The following is a 14,841-nucleotide window of genomic DNA, read 5'->3' on the forward strand; positions in this document are numbered from 1 at the left end:
GTGATCGCCTCCACCCACCTGACGTCGCCCTTTCACGCCTTCCCTCCCCTCCTTCCCCCACCGTAGTTCCCTGACCAGCGGCAGTCCCCACTGAGACATTCGGGCGGAAGTCGCGTTTGACTAATTAATTCCTAGCACCATAGCGTGGTCACATGCGTGAAGAGCCTTTTCACGCCGATGACAACCTGCAGGTCTCGTGAGCGCCTATCGATCGGTTGGACCCCATCCTATCTCGCTGACGGCAGGTTCGACAGGTGCGATAAAGCTCACTGCCTGCAGGGACCGGACGACGTCGCCTTCCTTTCACGCCGGCTTTTAGGATCTACCCAACTACCTTTTTCTTTTGGCTTTTGAGACACGCAGCCGCATTGTGATTTTTGCCGATTTTGGCTTTTTGGTTGTTTCTCCTGCTCTCAGCCCCTTTGCACGTCGTTTGGGCTGCTGGCACTCTTCGTCCTGCGGCCCATCTTGGCTTCGTGCCACATTCATATCTCGCTGACCGTCGCATCGATACTCGTGATCTCTCTTCTTTTGCTCCTCCATCGACACGGCTTCTCCTCCTCCTCCGTCCTGTGCCTCTCCTCCATGATACCGCTGCTTCACGCTGCACACTTCTCGTCGTCCACTTGTGCAAGCTAAGACCGTGCGTTGGCTCGGAGCCTGCTTTCCGTCACCGTTCCCCACATTGTGTATCCCATCTCCTCGCCGCATCGCCGACGTCTTGGCCATGTCGTCAGTTTTCTGACACGGCGCCTTTCTTTTCTTGTCTCATCTTCCTGGTACTGCCTTCCTTCTCGCCTGGCGCCTTTCGCTTTCTTCGACTCGGCCAGCACTTGGCCCGCGTCTGCCTTGCACGGCGCATGATCTTCAGTCGTCCGCAAAACGCCGGGCGCGTCCGGCTGAATATAGAGGCACCCAGCCTCCATTTTGCTCACCATGGCATCTTCCAATCAGCCTCCTGATCACCTGAATGACTATGGTTTGTCCCCTTCTGGTCTCTCCTCTTGCCCCACTCGCCTCCGTCTCATACGAACTCCTCTTATCATCAAAGCACACTGCTATCGACGTCATGTCGTCTTGACCATATGTAGACGCCTCACCTAGTACAAGACGCCTATACTACCTCAGACTTACACCTCCCTATACATTTACTCCGACTCTCACTTTGAATAGCACTCCATGCTAACCTCTCGTCTCATAAAGACCTGCAGGCGGTTGACCAAAACGGAGTGCCTCTGCTCAGTAACGGCGCCTTACCTACATGGAACCCGGCTACTCTGCTCGACCCTCAGCGCCATCTCATGTCTACTCCCTCCTTCGCCTCACATCTGCCGCCACCACCGACCTCAACGCCCATGCTTGGCAACCCACTTCAACAAATGGGGGGCATGGACGGTTCTACTCTAGCCTTCAATTTCAACAGCACCAATGACGTCCCCGTTGCGGTTAACGGTTTTGGGGCCGGTGGAGCTGCGCCGGCCGAGCTCGCTTTTCAGTTCACGGGGCCTGCCACCGATGACGGCTACCTTTCGTCGGGTGACCAGATCGCCACAGACCTAGTCAACGGTCACGGCCTGACGGGCTCCAATTTGAGCGGGCCTCCCGCCTATGCTAGCTCTGAAGGTGCTACCAACACACCGCCAAACGGCATGGCAGCCATGCTCGAGCGAAACTTTCACGTTCAGGACCGTAAGGACGTCCCCCAGCCGAAACGTCGCAAGACGCTGACCGGCGAGCCAACGGATATAAAGCCGGTCTTCCAGACGAGCAGCAACGGTATCCTCGCGCAGGGTGTCAAGCAAGAAGAGCAAAAGGCCAAGACTCGTCCTGCTGGAATGGCCGTGGCTGCTGCGAAGCAACCTGTTACAGTTGATCTAACAGACGGTATGTTATTACGGGCGCCCCTTTCGAATACGTTTTATGGCAGCCGTTGAATCCTAACGCATTCTCTCCTCAGGTTCCGAGACCGATTCAAAAGCCCAGGAATCATATGAAGAAGTGTGTTTTGGAGCAGTGCTGGGTGTGACCTTTGACTGCCACCAAGTACCGGCTCCCAAACCCGGTACGCAGGCCATGGGCGGCCCGGCGTACTGGCCAACTGTCAAGATCGTCTTGCGCCGCAAGGTGAACGAAAAGAGCCACGTCATTGATGTGTGCGATCACACGCGCCAGGTAGTCGGAAGCCTTGATCGCAAGGCGGCTGAATGCTTTGTGCCCCTCATGGACATCGCCAAGGTCCACCTCCGGACGGACGCAAAAATTCCCGTCCGCCGTAAGAACGAGGACGAAGTCGTCGGCCAGCCAGTGTCACGGTCGTATAAGATCGACCTAGTGTTGTACGGCGCTCCGTCCTTTGGAAAAGCAATTGGCAAACGCCTCGCCAAGTTTGGCTTCAAGCTGGTGAAGCCGGTCCGCTACGATGCGAATGTCCGCTTGGCAATCCCGCAACAGGACCCAAACATGCTAGCCAATGGAGACGCGAAACCCATGCATGCCGCTGGCTTGCCATCACATGCGGCACAGCAGTATGCATCGACTATGAACAGTACTGCCCGTACGATGGAAGAGGTGCGCTCTGAAGTGCTCCACGTCTTCGACTCCATGGCCAACGCGGAGGACCTTCCCGAGACGGAACCCAGCCCCAGTGTGACGACACAGATGCTACGCCACCAGAAGCAGGGTCTCTACTTCATGATGCACCGCGAACGGCCCATGGCGGCGCAGTCCGGTTCAAAGCTCAGCTCATCCATCTGGCAGAAGAAGACATCGCTCGCCAATCAGACCCTGTACTACAACGTTATCACCGGACAGAACGAGGTCCAGCCGCCCAGCGAGACGCTTGGCGGCATCTTGGCTGATATGATGGGCCTGGGCAAGACGTTGAGCATTTTGTCGCTGGTTGCAAGCACGGGAGCCCAAGCCGAGAAGTGGCACAAGCAGTCGCCCATGCAGCCAAAGGCACCCGAGAGAAAGAAGAAGCCGGGGGCTCCCCAAAACTTTGATGCGCCGACTCCGCAGACCCTTGACCTCACGCGTCTGAAGCGGAATGGAAAGGGCACGCTGCTTGTCTGTCCTCTGAGTACGGTTGCGAACTGGGAAGAGCAGATAAAGCAGCACCTTGCGCCGGACTCGCTCAAGTACCACATCTACCACGGCCAGAACCGTATCAAGGACATTGGCGAGCTCTCTGAGTTTGATCTCGTCATAACAACGTACGGCTCCGTCTCAAGTGAGCTGACATCCAGAAGCCGCGGCAAGTCGGGTCATTATCCTCTCGAGGAGATTGGCTGGTTTCGCGTTGTCCTCGATGAGGCACATATGATCCGTGAGCCATCCACGCTCCAGTTCAAGGCTATTTGCCGTCTACAGGCCAGCCGGCGCTGGGCCGTAACTGGTACGCCGGTACAGAACCGCCTGGAAGACTTGGGGTCGCTGCTGGCCTTTTTGCGCCTCAAGCCTTTTGACGACCGCTCCAAGTTCAACCATTTCATTGTGAACCCGTTCCGTGCCTGTGACCCGAACATTCTGACACGGCTACGCATCTTGGTGGACACAATCACGCTTCGGCGTCTCAAGGACAAGATCGACCTCCCTAAACGCAGCGACGTCATCATCCGCCTGACTTTCTCCGATGAAGAGAGCCGCCTCTACAACTTCTACTCTCGCAACGCAAAGGACCGGCTTCAGGTGCTCACTGGCCACCAGGAGCGCCTGCTGGGCGGCAAGGTGTACATTCACATCTTGCAGGCTATTTTGCGCCTCCGTCTCATCTGTGCACATGGCCGTGAGCTGCTGAGCGAGGACGACCTGAAGCTGATGCAAGGAATGACTCTCGAGTCTGCTATTACCATTGACGAGGACGACGACGCATCCGGCGAGGTGAAGCAGCGGCTTCCCGAGGCGCAAGCTTACGGTATCTATGACTTGCTTGTCAACACGGACTATGACACCTGTGCACATTGCAAGAACAAGCTGGGCTACTCGGACGACACAACGTCGACCGACATTCGCTCCGAAAAGCAGGAAGATGTCATTGGTTACATGACACCCTGTATGCATATTTATTGCCCCAATTGCGTCAAGCACTTTGCCGATAACGAGCGCGGGCTCACCCACAAGAGCAACCGGCCGGGCATCTGCCCAACGTGCAACGCCTCGGTCATGTTTTCGTGTGTCGAAATTCGCCACGACCGCGCGGACGTGGAGCACGACACTCTACCTCACCGGCGTGCTAGCTTTGTGCACGACAAAAAGCCGGTCACGGATGGTACTTACAACGGCAACGGCAACAGCAATGGTAGCCAGGCGCTGCTCCGCAACAGTAGTGGAGCGTCGGGAGCAGCTGGCGATGCACCTTCGCCACCGTCCGGCCATACGGGCAAGACGATTAGCGAAAGCAACTACTCGGGCCCGCACACAAAGACACGCGCCCTCGTCGCGGAGCTGCTGGAGCAGAAGCGCCTCAGCGAAGCAAACCCGGACCAGCCGCCGTACAAATCGGTTGTCTTTTCTGGCTGGACGTCGCATCTCGACCTAATCCAGCTGGCTTTCGACAGTAACAACATCTCGTATTGCCGCCTCGACGGCAAGATGTCGCGCACGGCGCGCACGCAGGCCATGGACACCTTCCGCGACAACCCAGACGTGCAGGTCATCCTGGTCTCCATCATGGCGGGTGGTTTGGGCCTCAACCTGACAACGGCCAACACGGTCTATGTCATGGAGCCGCAGTACAACCCCGCCGCCGAGGCGCAGGCGATTGACCGGGTGCACCGGCTGGGCCAGACGCGCGAAGTGCGGACGGTGCGGTACATTATGAAGGACAGTTTTGAGGAGCGCATGCTGGAGATCCAGAACCGCAAGATCAAAATCTCCAACTTGTCAATGAACCGATCGGACCACCGTGCGGCCAGCTCGACAGATGCTGCACGGCAGCGTCTCGAAGATCTTCGAAGTCTCTTCAAGTAAAGAGGAGGAGACTGTGCATCGGGTGGACGCCATGGGTGGAAGACGCGAGGCGAAATGGATGTGGCAAACACGGTGCTCTCATGAATGGGTTTTGGTATTTTCTGGGTTTGGAGGATAACTGCTTTTATTGGTGTGCAGCCAGTTGATGTTTCGTTGCACCTGGCATCGTGGAGTTGGGGAGCCACTTTGGTTTTCAACGTTTATATATCACGGCAAATGTGCGTACTACGACGTATTGCCATTGCAATTTTCTATTTGTGGTTTTCCTTTACTACTCATTTTTATTCTACATCAGGCTTTGACACACATTGCCGATACCATCGCGATGATTTTTATATTGCAGGCACCTGAACTAGGATAGTAATCCCATAAAATTTATGGCAGCGGCTTCGTCCTTCATGCTGTGCATCGTACATGTATATTACTATTGGACCTCTAAGGCGAGGAAAGGCAAATTGTTTCTAGGAGGTCAATTTTGCCACGAGCGTTGACTTCCACAATGAATGAGATAGGTGATACAATTTGAATCTACCTTAAAGGATAAATGAAAGCGATTTTTTTTTGTCTTCTCGTTCCATTACGCGAACAAAAGTAAAGTAGCGTCTCATCGTGAAAAAGAAAACCCCTGCCTCCCAAAACTCATAATTTATCAGTGTAAAGAAGGAAACGCCTTTGAAATGCATACATGAAGTTAAGAGGGGCCGTTTCGTAGTTTGAGTATTCTCGTATCAACGTGTGTTCGTGACTGCACAAAACAGACCGCCTCCCCTCTCTCCGTTCTGGCCATGCAATCACGAATTGATGCCGACTAGCCAGCGGACCGGCATTGGAAGCTTGGATCGAGACAAAAGAACGAAGCCAGGTCATAGACGATAATCAAGTAGTGCGTCTATGCAGCATGAGCGGTAGCAACCGGCTGGGCAGCACGGGTGACCTGCTCACCGGCACGGACAATGCGGCGACCAGCCGAATCCGTGACGTAAGAGATGTCCTTGCTCTCGTAGTGAGCGCGCTTCCAGATCTCAACCTCGCAGCCGCCGCGGAGGACGCCAACACGCATGGTGGACAGCAAGTTGTGGGCGGCGTTGGAATGGTTATATACACCGCCATTGAAAATTGCCGTGGCATCCTTGCCGATAGCGGACGAGATCAGTGCCTTGCCACCGGGGTGGTCCTTGATAAAGTCGGTGACATCGTGGATGACACCAGCAACGGCGATGAGGGCCTTGCCGTCCTTGGTCTGAGCAACAAAGTCGTCCCAGTCAACAACAGGCAGCTGCTCCAGCGGCGTACCCCAGTCCAGGGTAGCACGCTTCTGGTCGAGCTTCTTCTGGACCTGCTGCAGGCGGCCCTTCTCGATCTCGTTCTGGCGGAACTGCTTCAGGTCGTAGGCGAGACCCAACTGCTTCCACACCCAGATGGTCCACTTCGTCGGGTCGTACTGCCACCACTGAATGGCGTTGCGGTAGTCCGAGGGGAACTCGTGGTGGAAGTTGTGGTAGCCCTCGCCGAGCGTGACAAGAGCCGTGACGACGTGGTCACGCGGCGAGTTGCGGTCGTCGAACGGCTGGTCGCCGAGCCAGTGGGCAAGCGAGTTGACGCAGAAGGTAGCCTGCTGGACAAAAAAGGCACGGAGAAGACCGCCGTAGATGAAGCCACCAACCCAGTCACCCCAGCCGAGGCCGCAAACCAACACAGGGAGGCCAATGGCCATGAAAAGAACCGTCTTGATGTAGTTCTTGTGCTGCCAGACGACGACGGGGTCCTCGTTCAGGTCGGTGATGTCGGTGCGGCCGATGCGCTTGGGGTTCTGCTTCATGACCATCCAGCCGAGATGCGAGTACAGGAGACCCTTGCGGACCGAGTAGGGGTCCTTGTCAGTGTCGGTGTAACGGTGGTGGGCGCGATGGCCACGGGACCACCAGCGGATGGAGCCCTCGACGGAGCCGGCACCGACGGCAGCCAGGTAGATCTTGAGGGGGAGAGTGGCCTTGTAGGAAGAGTGAGCCCAGAGGCGGTGGTATCCTGAGAAATGTCAGCTGCCTGTCATCCTTTGTATCTCCGTGTGCATATATGGATAGAATAGACATATATGGTGTTGTCAGGTTTTATGCTTACCTGCAGTAATACCCAAGCCAGTGTTGAAATAATACACTATAGCGAAAATGAGGGTGTTGCGCCGCAGGGGAACCCAGTATGCAGCAATCATGGCGGCGACGTGAATGAGAAGAATAAACGTGGTGTTCAGCCAGTCAATGTGCTTGTACCAGTTCTTGAGGGTAATGGGCGTCTCGGAGATGTGCGTTTTCCGGATGTCGTACTGCTTGCTCCGAAGAGGCTGAAAGTCGGTGGTGCCATCAACCGTGGCATCGGCCACCTCGATCTTGGCAGACATGGTGATGGATACGTGTGAGAGATGGAGAGAGAAAGCGGCCCGACAGGTTGTGCGGATAGAAAGAGATGCTGATGGTTGTGTTTGACTGTATCGTCAAAGCAACAGTTGCTTCCAGAAACAGCCCCAGCCAGGCGGCCGAAAACAGGAAGTGTTGGGATATCGGTAGACAGAAAAAAGAGTAGGCCGGTCGACTGCTTCCTCTTGTTTTGTTTAGGAGCCGTGAGCGAGCATGTAAAGGAGCATGCAAGCAAAAGAAGGGGACAGAAGAATGAAGAAGAAAAAAATACAAAAAACGAATAACAGGTGGGCTGAAGAGGGAAGCGGAGAGATATGAAGGAAAAGAAAACGGGAAGGATGGCTGGAAGCACTTATATCGGTGGGAAGGAAGGAAACGGAGAAGGCAATATGGATGGGGAAGTAGCTTGGCTGGCAGGTACCACAGGGGCGGGCGGTTGAGCGGTGGGAAGGTGCGAGCGACGCAAGACACAAAAGCTTTGGGGTGCGAGAAGGCGGAAGGGGCAGGTTACTCGGTTGAGTCGACTGCACAACAATGGGGTAGAGCCCTGACAGAGGTATGGTAGGCTTGCATATGGGCAGGCGTTTCCGGTGTGTTTTGCTGGACGTCGGCCTCTTTGGACAGCATTTGGAGCTCGGGGAGTTGCTGGATATTTCCTGGCTATTCTTGGGGCGCGGTGGCGGGATGTTGGGATTTCCTGTTTGGGCCAGTTATTCACACGCCTCCCCTGTGGATCTGTCTGCAGTCCCGTATTGTTACGTCTCTCCTCTCCCTGTTAGCTCACAAAGTATGTTGTAACTACAGTATGTTCCTGTCGTCTTTGGAAGCTGCGAGTGGCAATGAACGGAGGAACGGAAGGTCCATTCGTTTCCTGTTTCCGTGTTGTTGTTTGTTGGTCTCTTGTTTGTTTTGTTGATTGGGCATTTGGGAAGGACCTCCACGATCTTACGATAGGAAGGCGCATAGCACGAGCTCTGTTTGGGTGTGACAAGCACGCTGTCAGATGCTTTCTGACGCATATGCAAGAATGCAATGGCAACTGCTAAGACCTGGTCATTTAACTGTCATGCCTCTGCACCTTCCGCCTGTGAGGCGTGCTTAATGTACAGGCAGGAGCGATCCAGTGTCTTGTTGTTTGTTGGTATGTGTGTTTTGCTTTTCAGTGCTTGGTCGCATCAAGTCGCCCCTGCCCCACGATACGATTGGAGCAATGCCGTCGTTCTCGTTTCCTTCCACCCTCGTTCACTCCAGGATAGCCATCGTTCACATGTGAAATATGAATTTGTTTCTCGGTGCCAATCTTTTGCAGGACAGCGCTGCTGTGCCTAGGGACAAATCCAACGAACAACGTTGGCAACAAAAGGCTGCACTGGAAAGAGCTTGATACAGCTGCCCGTTCAGCACAATTGAATTTTTTTTGTTGGGGTCAAGCGCAGGTGGTGAAATCTGTTGGGAACTAGCAGGCCGGTGGGAGCTTGTGATTGGCCCCAGCGTGTACAGAGGGGCGCCTGTCCAACCCCTGGTGCCCATCGTGAATGCCCCTGTTTAGGTACATGCAAATGCATATAGTTTACTAACACACATATGTACCAACTATGACGCTACCTGACACGCCAACCATGACTTACAAGAGGGGAACAACCGTGTTCTAAAGCAAAACGTTTCTTTGGCTTCACTCATCAGGGAAGGGCAACATGCGTAATACCATACCCACTATGCCATGTTCCAATTAGCTACCACAAATCGCATGCTTCATATGCCGTACACATATGGCATACTTACACAGTCTGTTGTGCAACATACTCCACATGTCTGGCGGTGAAACCTAGGATGCTGTCATCATGTGGCTCCCTTTGACTTAATTGCACTCCCACTCTGTCTACAACGAACGGAATACGCTCGTATCCCTTGGCTTCTCATCGAAAACGTGCTACGGCGTGGTCTTCATCTGACTGGTCTTTCTCTGTTCCTCCTCCGTCACATGCCACAGTGGCTCCGTACGGCCACCGACGTTCCGAATGTGCTTTGCTTCCTTTCGATGCCGGCTGACCAGGTCTGCGGTCTTCCATTCGCAAAGGACGTCCGTCATACGGCATATATGCGTGATGCACTTCCCCATCCACTTGATTCACCCCACCATAGTAGACGCCGCGAGTTTGGCTGATTTGTTGACGATGATGCTTCCACAAAGGATGTGTCGATGAGAGATGTTGGGACGTCCCAGGATGCACTGTTTGCGCTCATAACAACGTCCGACAGTACCTGTTTCCTCTCCGTCTCTGTGCATAATAGCTCGCCGGATGATGCAGTGTATAGCAAGCATTATTTCAGCGTTTCAAAATGCTCCGTACACCGAGCAGACGCCTCCTCCGTTCCTGCCATCATGGTGCTCCGCCCCAACAAACCGCGGTTCCACGCCGGATTGGTGCTATGATTCACGCAATCACTTGCGGACGAGCGCATCGAACAATAGAGATGCATGTTTACGATAGCACAATTCAAACCCTTGCTCTTAATTCCAGGTTATTCTTCAACAAGCTTTTCAGCGACTTCCTTCATTTGCTTTTTGTTGTCTCCACACAATACTGCGTATTGACATGTGACGCTGATACAGAGGCTGACTTCTAGAAAATTGAGAAGAAGACGCGGAAGACACTAGTCTAAATACGGAATGGCCCCTTTGCTTCCCGTTCTGCCGTTTCTCTGGGACCACTCCTCTTGTAACGGCGAGGCTGTACATGCACCCAATTCGTTCACAAGCAGTCTTCACAAACACAGAGCCTCATAGTGCTTGGCCCTGTACGACATACGCTGACTCTCTCGCAAAATGGGAGAGGCGTGCCGGTGTACACTTACTATCATCTAAGCATCCTCAAAATTACAGTCGTGTCGCAGCGACGCACAACTGGTAAATGCTCATGTGGCCAATGTAAGAACGAAGAATCGGGTACTTTGTGTCGTAAATATCGGCCTCATGAAGAAGCCGTGTCCAAATTTAGGTTTCTTGTATGCTGCTATTGTTAGTTTATCCGGAAGAAAAAACACCACCAAAAACTTAATGTCCAAAGATTTATCCAAAAATAAATAGGCCCAAATTATTAACCGGGGAGAAAACTCCAATGAAAAGCAAATCCCAAACGAGCTTCCTGTAAAAACAGAGAAATACAGGAGAAAAAAATCCGATGACCCCATAAAGGGAGGGGGGGTTAACATGTTCCGAAAGCCCAATAAAACGTAATGTGTCCCTTGGTTTGTTCATATTCATTATCGTTCCTGGCATTCGGTCGCAGGAACCGCATCTAGTTCGTTGGCATCATGGCCATCATCGGCATCCCTATCTTCTTCGTCGTGCTCCAAGCTCATGTGGCGGGGGAATGCCTTTTCGTCTTCGTAGACGGCACCGACACCTTTGATCTGATCCGATATTTTGCTGTCAGAGCCGCTCCTTTCCAGGCTGTTTGCAGTATCGAGGGGTACGACCTCGTGTGCAAGAGCCCCGTTCGCAAGACTGTAATGGCACTCGCTGGGACGCTCAGGCGAACTCGGTACAGTCGCGTCCTTGCTCTTGGCGTCGCTGATATTCGAAGCACTTGCCTTGATAACGAGGGGTTGCACGTCTGTCTCGGGGGATGCAGTGTGTGCTGCGCCGTTGTCATCGGCCGGTATATCAACGGCCACGTCATCGGCCGCCTCCTTGTGAACAGTCTCCACAACCTCCAAGTCTGAACTCTCCTTTGTGTCTGCGTCCACCGTGTCATCAGGTACGTCAGCTTCATCCCCCACTTGAACATCTTCGTCTTTCAATTCCGATAAAGCTGGAGGTTCGCTGCTGGGGAGATTGCTCCGGTTTGGCGAGGACTCGGCCTGTTTCACATGGAGCGCATCTGCGGCCGACGTTTGCTGCTCCAGAGACTCCTTTCTGATCCAAGAACCGTCTCGTCGGCCATAGCCAGAATGTGACTTTCTGGGCGGAGACCGGCCTCTTGTAGGGTAGTAGTATGATTCGTTGGAAACACCATTTGAGGGGGAGACATACGTGTGGCCGAAATTGTTTACGTACGCCCAGTCGTTGCTTGGTGTCACATCGCGGATGACCGGTGTCAAACTCGTGAATTTGTCAACGACGAAATCGGGCCGCTCTCTTTCTATAAACTGCCCAGCGATGTCGTCGGCATGGTCGTCGCCGGAGGGTACACTGCCGAGCTCAGCCGCCCTGTTGCGGAACGAGTTGGATCCGTCGTCAACCGATCCCGACGGAGCACTGTGGGCATAAAACGCCGGATGGTGGTGATGCGTCCCATGGACCCAGTCGTCCTCGTAATCACTGTCGTCAAAGTGTGTGCTGGGCCGCGGGAAATATCTGAGAAGTTGAAGAGCTTGCGAGCGTTCCCGAGGATCCTCGGCAAGACAGGTGTCCACAATGCTTCGGTACCATTGTGGCACGCCGACATCGTCGCCCAAGAGCAGAGGTCGCCCATGGGCTTCTGGGTCGTCTTCCTGTGTTGCGAGTGCCCAGAGCACCATGCCCAGCTGATAGAGATCCGACTTGACGCCAATGTACATCGAAATGCGCTGGTCGCTTTGGATCAGAGGGGTGGCCTCAGGTGGCTCCCATCCGACAGGGCACCCACGTCGATTAATGTCAATGATCTTGGCGTTACCATCATAATCAATGACAATGTTCGAAAGAGTGAAGTCGCCCTGAACAAATCCCGCTTCGTGAATCTCAGACAGTCCATGAACGATCTGACGGGCCCATTTCATGCGCGTGTACCAAGGAATTCCGTGGTTGTTTTCATACAGGATGTCAATCAGAGCACCTTGCTCGGCGTAGCTGATGAGAAGGCCGCGGACGCGGTCGTCGTCGCCAATAATGACACCGTACAGCTCGATGACATTTTGGGACCCGCGAAGAAAATTGAGGGCGTTGACCTCATACAAAAACTCGTCAACGGAATCTGGCCCCGGGATCTCTTTCTTGATAAGGACCCGGCCCTCGACACGGACCCTGTATACGAAGCCGGACATGTGAGAGTCAAATTCAACGTCAGACTCCCGAATCTTGCGGCAGCCCAAGTGGTGCACAAATTGGGCCGAAGGGTAGTCAATAATCTCCTAGCACGGTGCGTCAGTAAGAGGTTTCGTATAAAGTAAGATGGGAGAAGATGGGAGCTCGGACGAACAGTAGTATCCTCAACCACGTGCACATGCAGCCGGCCATCAGTCGTCTGCAACTTAAGATTTGTCACGGTGTTGTAAAACTGAATGTCGACCAGGCTCTCGCGGATGGCTTCATAGATCATTTCGTTCTTGTCTCGTTGAAGCTTGGTGTCAAGGAGATCCATCTCGAGTGAGCCGTCTGGAGCGTTGCGGTAGTCGAGGGAGATAGTCACCCGGCGCGTTAGGTCGGGCCGCTGTCGATATGTAACAAAGAATTTCTCGCGTCTGGACTTGTCGCGGAAGTGCATCGACAAGTTGAGAATCCACACATGCTCCAGCTCATAGCGAATGCGGTGCTCGTACTGTGACGAGGTCATAGATGCCGTGTCAATATGAAAGGTCTCTTCATTCTCCTTGGCGATGTTTCCGGCCACAGAGTGTGCGTCCGATGGCCCACAGTCATTGTCGCCTCCTGATGCGGCAGGCTGGGGGGCAGGAGCGGCGTCGCCATGGATCAGACCGTCTCCGCTTGTGACAGCTGTAGTGTCATCTGTTTCAGCTTCACTTATTGGTGGCTGCCCACTAGAAGCCACAGTAGCTGTCAACGAAGGAATTGTGGGAACAGGTGGCACAGCTTCTTCCTGGGGTGCGCCCGTTGCTGGTTTCGCCGCATCGGATATGCCCGGTTTTGGACGGTACGAAACATTGGGTGCGCTGGTGCGAGGGTCTGATAGAATTTGGGAACTCGTGGGCGATGATACGCTCCGCGTCAACCGCCGGTCTGCTGACACACCCCGCCGCTCAGCAGAGGTAGGGATAATCGGCATCAGATTTCCGCGCAGTTCAGATTGCTGTCGAGCAAAAGTCTGCGCACGAGGCAAGCCAGGAACAACATCGCGGTGCGGAGCTCGCCGACTATTGCTAGATGTCTTGGTAGCAATGCCACCGTCCGCATCTGCGGCAGGTGCTTCGGCGTTGGAGCTGCTAGGTAGCTGATCATCGTGGCCGACACCCAGCCCGTCTCGCGCCGGATCTAATGGTCCACTCGTCTCTAGTTTCTGAGCTGTGGGCTCTTGTGCAAATGGTAATACCGCCGGAGAAGCGGACTGTGGCAGCTCAGCAGATGGGCATTGTACCGGCTCTCTCGGGTGAGCACTCGCACTGCGATTCAACAGTCTCTTCCATATGCTTTTTGTGGGAGACGCCGGGGGCACTGATGAAGCCAATGGGGCAGTTCGTAGACTCCCAGCCTGAGGCTCGCTCGGCAGCGAAGTCGGTTGGGCCATGAGGTCGCCGCTGCCAAGCACAGAGGCAAATGGCACTTCTGCTGCCGCCTCAGCAACCGTGAAGCTATGCACGGAGCGGCGTCTGGAAGGCGGCCAGCGTAAAAATCTGGTAACGAAAAGTAAACACTTCAGCACGGATGGCGGATGCGTTGCTATGGTCTGGGCCCGCGGTGAGACGCGGGATGGATGTTTGGCAGTCTGGCAATCGTGTCAGCTAGCGGTCGGTCTAGCAAGTGAGAAACGGTGATGCTGGCAAGTGAAAGATGATGAGAAAGTAGATAAGTTGTGGGAGGGTTGAATATGGAGTAGGGGCGTGCAAGGCCAAATCTTAAGCTCAAAAGACAACAATTGAAGTGAGCTCGGACGAAAGCAAAGTTTAACGAAAATAAACAAAATATTGAAGAGAGAGGCGGCCGGTGGAAGAAGGGCTGGTTGAAGCAGTACATGTGTTACTCCACATAAAACGGCAGCGATAATGGCATTTCCGACTGGTGGTTGGTGATAAGCCAGAAAATCACTGCACGAAAAGCAACCTATAAAGAAGGTCACAAAAGGGGATTAAGGGGCAGCAGCAAGATGCGGTGACCGACAAGTTTTGAAGTGTGCGAAAATGGCGGCGGTGAAAAGGGGGTGTATTATGTGCAGATATATGGGGTCGTCGTAGGTCGCAAAATCGGCAAGGTGCGGTGGACGTTTCCTCGCGTGAAGCGTGCAGCGTGCTTTTACTTTACCGCTCTGTATGGATGTTGACAGGCCCCAAGGTGAGAAGAGAGGTGTTTAGGTATGTCTCTGAGACAGAATCAGAATATAAAGATGTCTGTTGGTCGTTGCAAAACGGCACTGGCAGGTCGCGCCTTTTACCTTGTCGGTGAAAAACAAGACGGCCTCCGTCTTCACAGCTTTTGCTTTTGCTTTTGTTCAATTCGGCTGGCGCGCAGAAAACGGGGTTGACAAAGTGGAAAATCGACAGGGGTATGTGTTCGTGCAGCAGCGCACAGGAGCTTGGGCCTGGTTTT

The 14,841-nt window shown here is 53.9% G+C and overlaps 4 protein-coding genes across 4 annotated transcripts; 1 reads left to right on the forward strand and 3 right to left on the reverse strand.

The window, feature by feature from the left end:
• Window positions 1-330: 330 nt before the first annotated feature.
• Window positions 331-729, reverse strand: SPSK_03720 (uncharacterized protein; the record flags this gene model as incomplete). Its single annotated transcript, XM_016730554.1, has 1 exon — window positions 331-729. One exon carries the CDS (start codon window positions 727-729, stop codon window positions 331-333), a length of 399 nt encoding a protein of 132 aa, XP_016584986.1.
• A 207-nt stretch (window positions 730-936) lies between these two features.
• SPSK_02943 (SNF2 family DNA-dependent ATPase) lies at window positions 937-4,968 on the forward strand (the record flags this gene model as incomplete). Its single annotated transcript, XM_016729790.1, has 3 exons — window positions 937-979; window positions 1,204-1,884; window positions 1,958-4,968. The coding sequence occupies 3 exons, from the start codon at window positions 937-939 to the stop codon at window positions 4,966-4,968; spliced, it is 3,735 nt and encodes a 1,244-aa protein (XP_016584987.1).
• An 889-nt stretch (window positions 4,969-5,857) lies between these two features.
• On the reverse strand, window positions 5,858-7,363 carry SPSK_03322 (stearoyl-CoA desaturase (delta-9 desaturase); the record flags this gene model as incomplete). Its single annotated transcript, XM_016730160.1, has 2 exons — window positions 5,858-6,993; window positions 7,087-7,363. The coding sequence occupies 2 exons, from the start codon at window positions 7,361-7,363 to the stop codon at window positions 5,858-5,860; spliced, it is 1,413 nt and encodes a 470-aa protein (XP_016584988.1).
• A 3,280-nt stretch (window positions 7,364-10,643) lies between these two features.
• On the reverse strand, window positions 10,644-13,825 carry SPSK_03000 (Protein kinase domain-containing protein; the record flags this gene model as incomplete). The annotated part of the gene is made up of 2 exons (XM_016729845.1): window positions 10,644-12,494; window positions 12,563-13,825. 2 exons carry the CDS (start codon window positions 13,823-13,825, stop codon window positions 10,644-10,646), a joined length of 3,114 nt encoding a protein of 1,037 aa, XP_016584989.1.
• Window positions 13,826-14,841: the final 1,016 nt, after the last annotated feature.

The sequence above is a fragment of the Sporothrix schenckii genome (assembly GCF_000961545.1).
Source record: "Sporothrix schenckii 1099-18 chromosome Unknown Cont47, whole genome shotgun sequence".
Classification (NCBI taxonomy): domain Eukaryota; kingdom Fungi; phylum Ascomycota; class Sordariomycetes; order Ophiostomatales; family Ophiostomataceae; genus Sporothrix; species Sporothrix schenckii.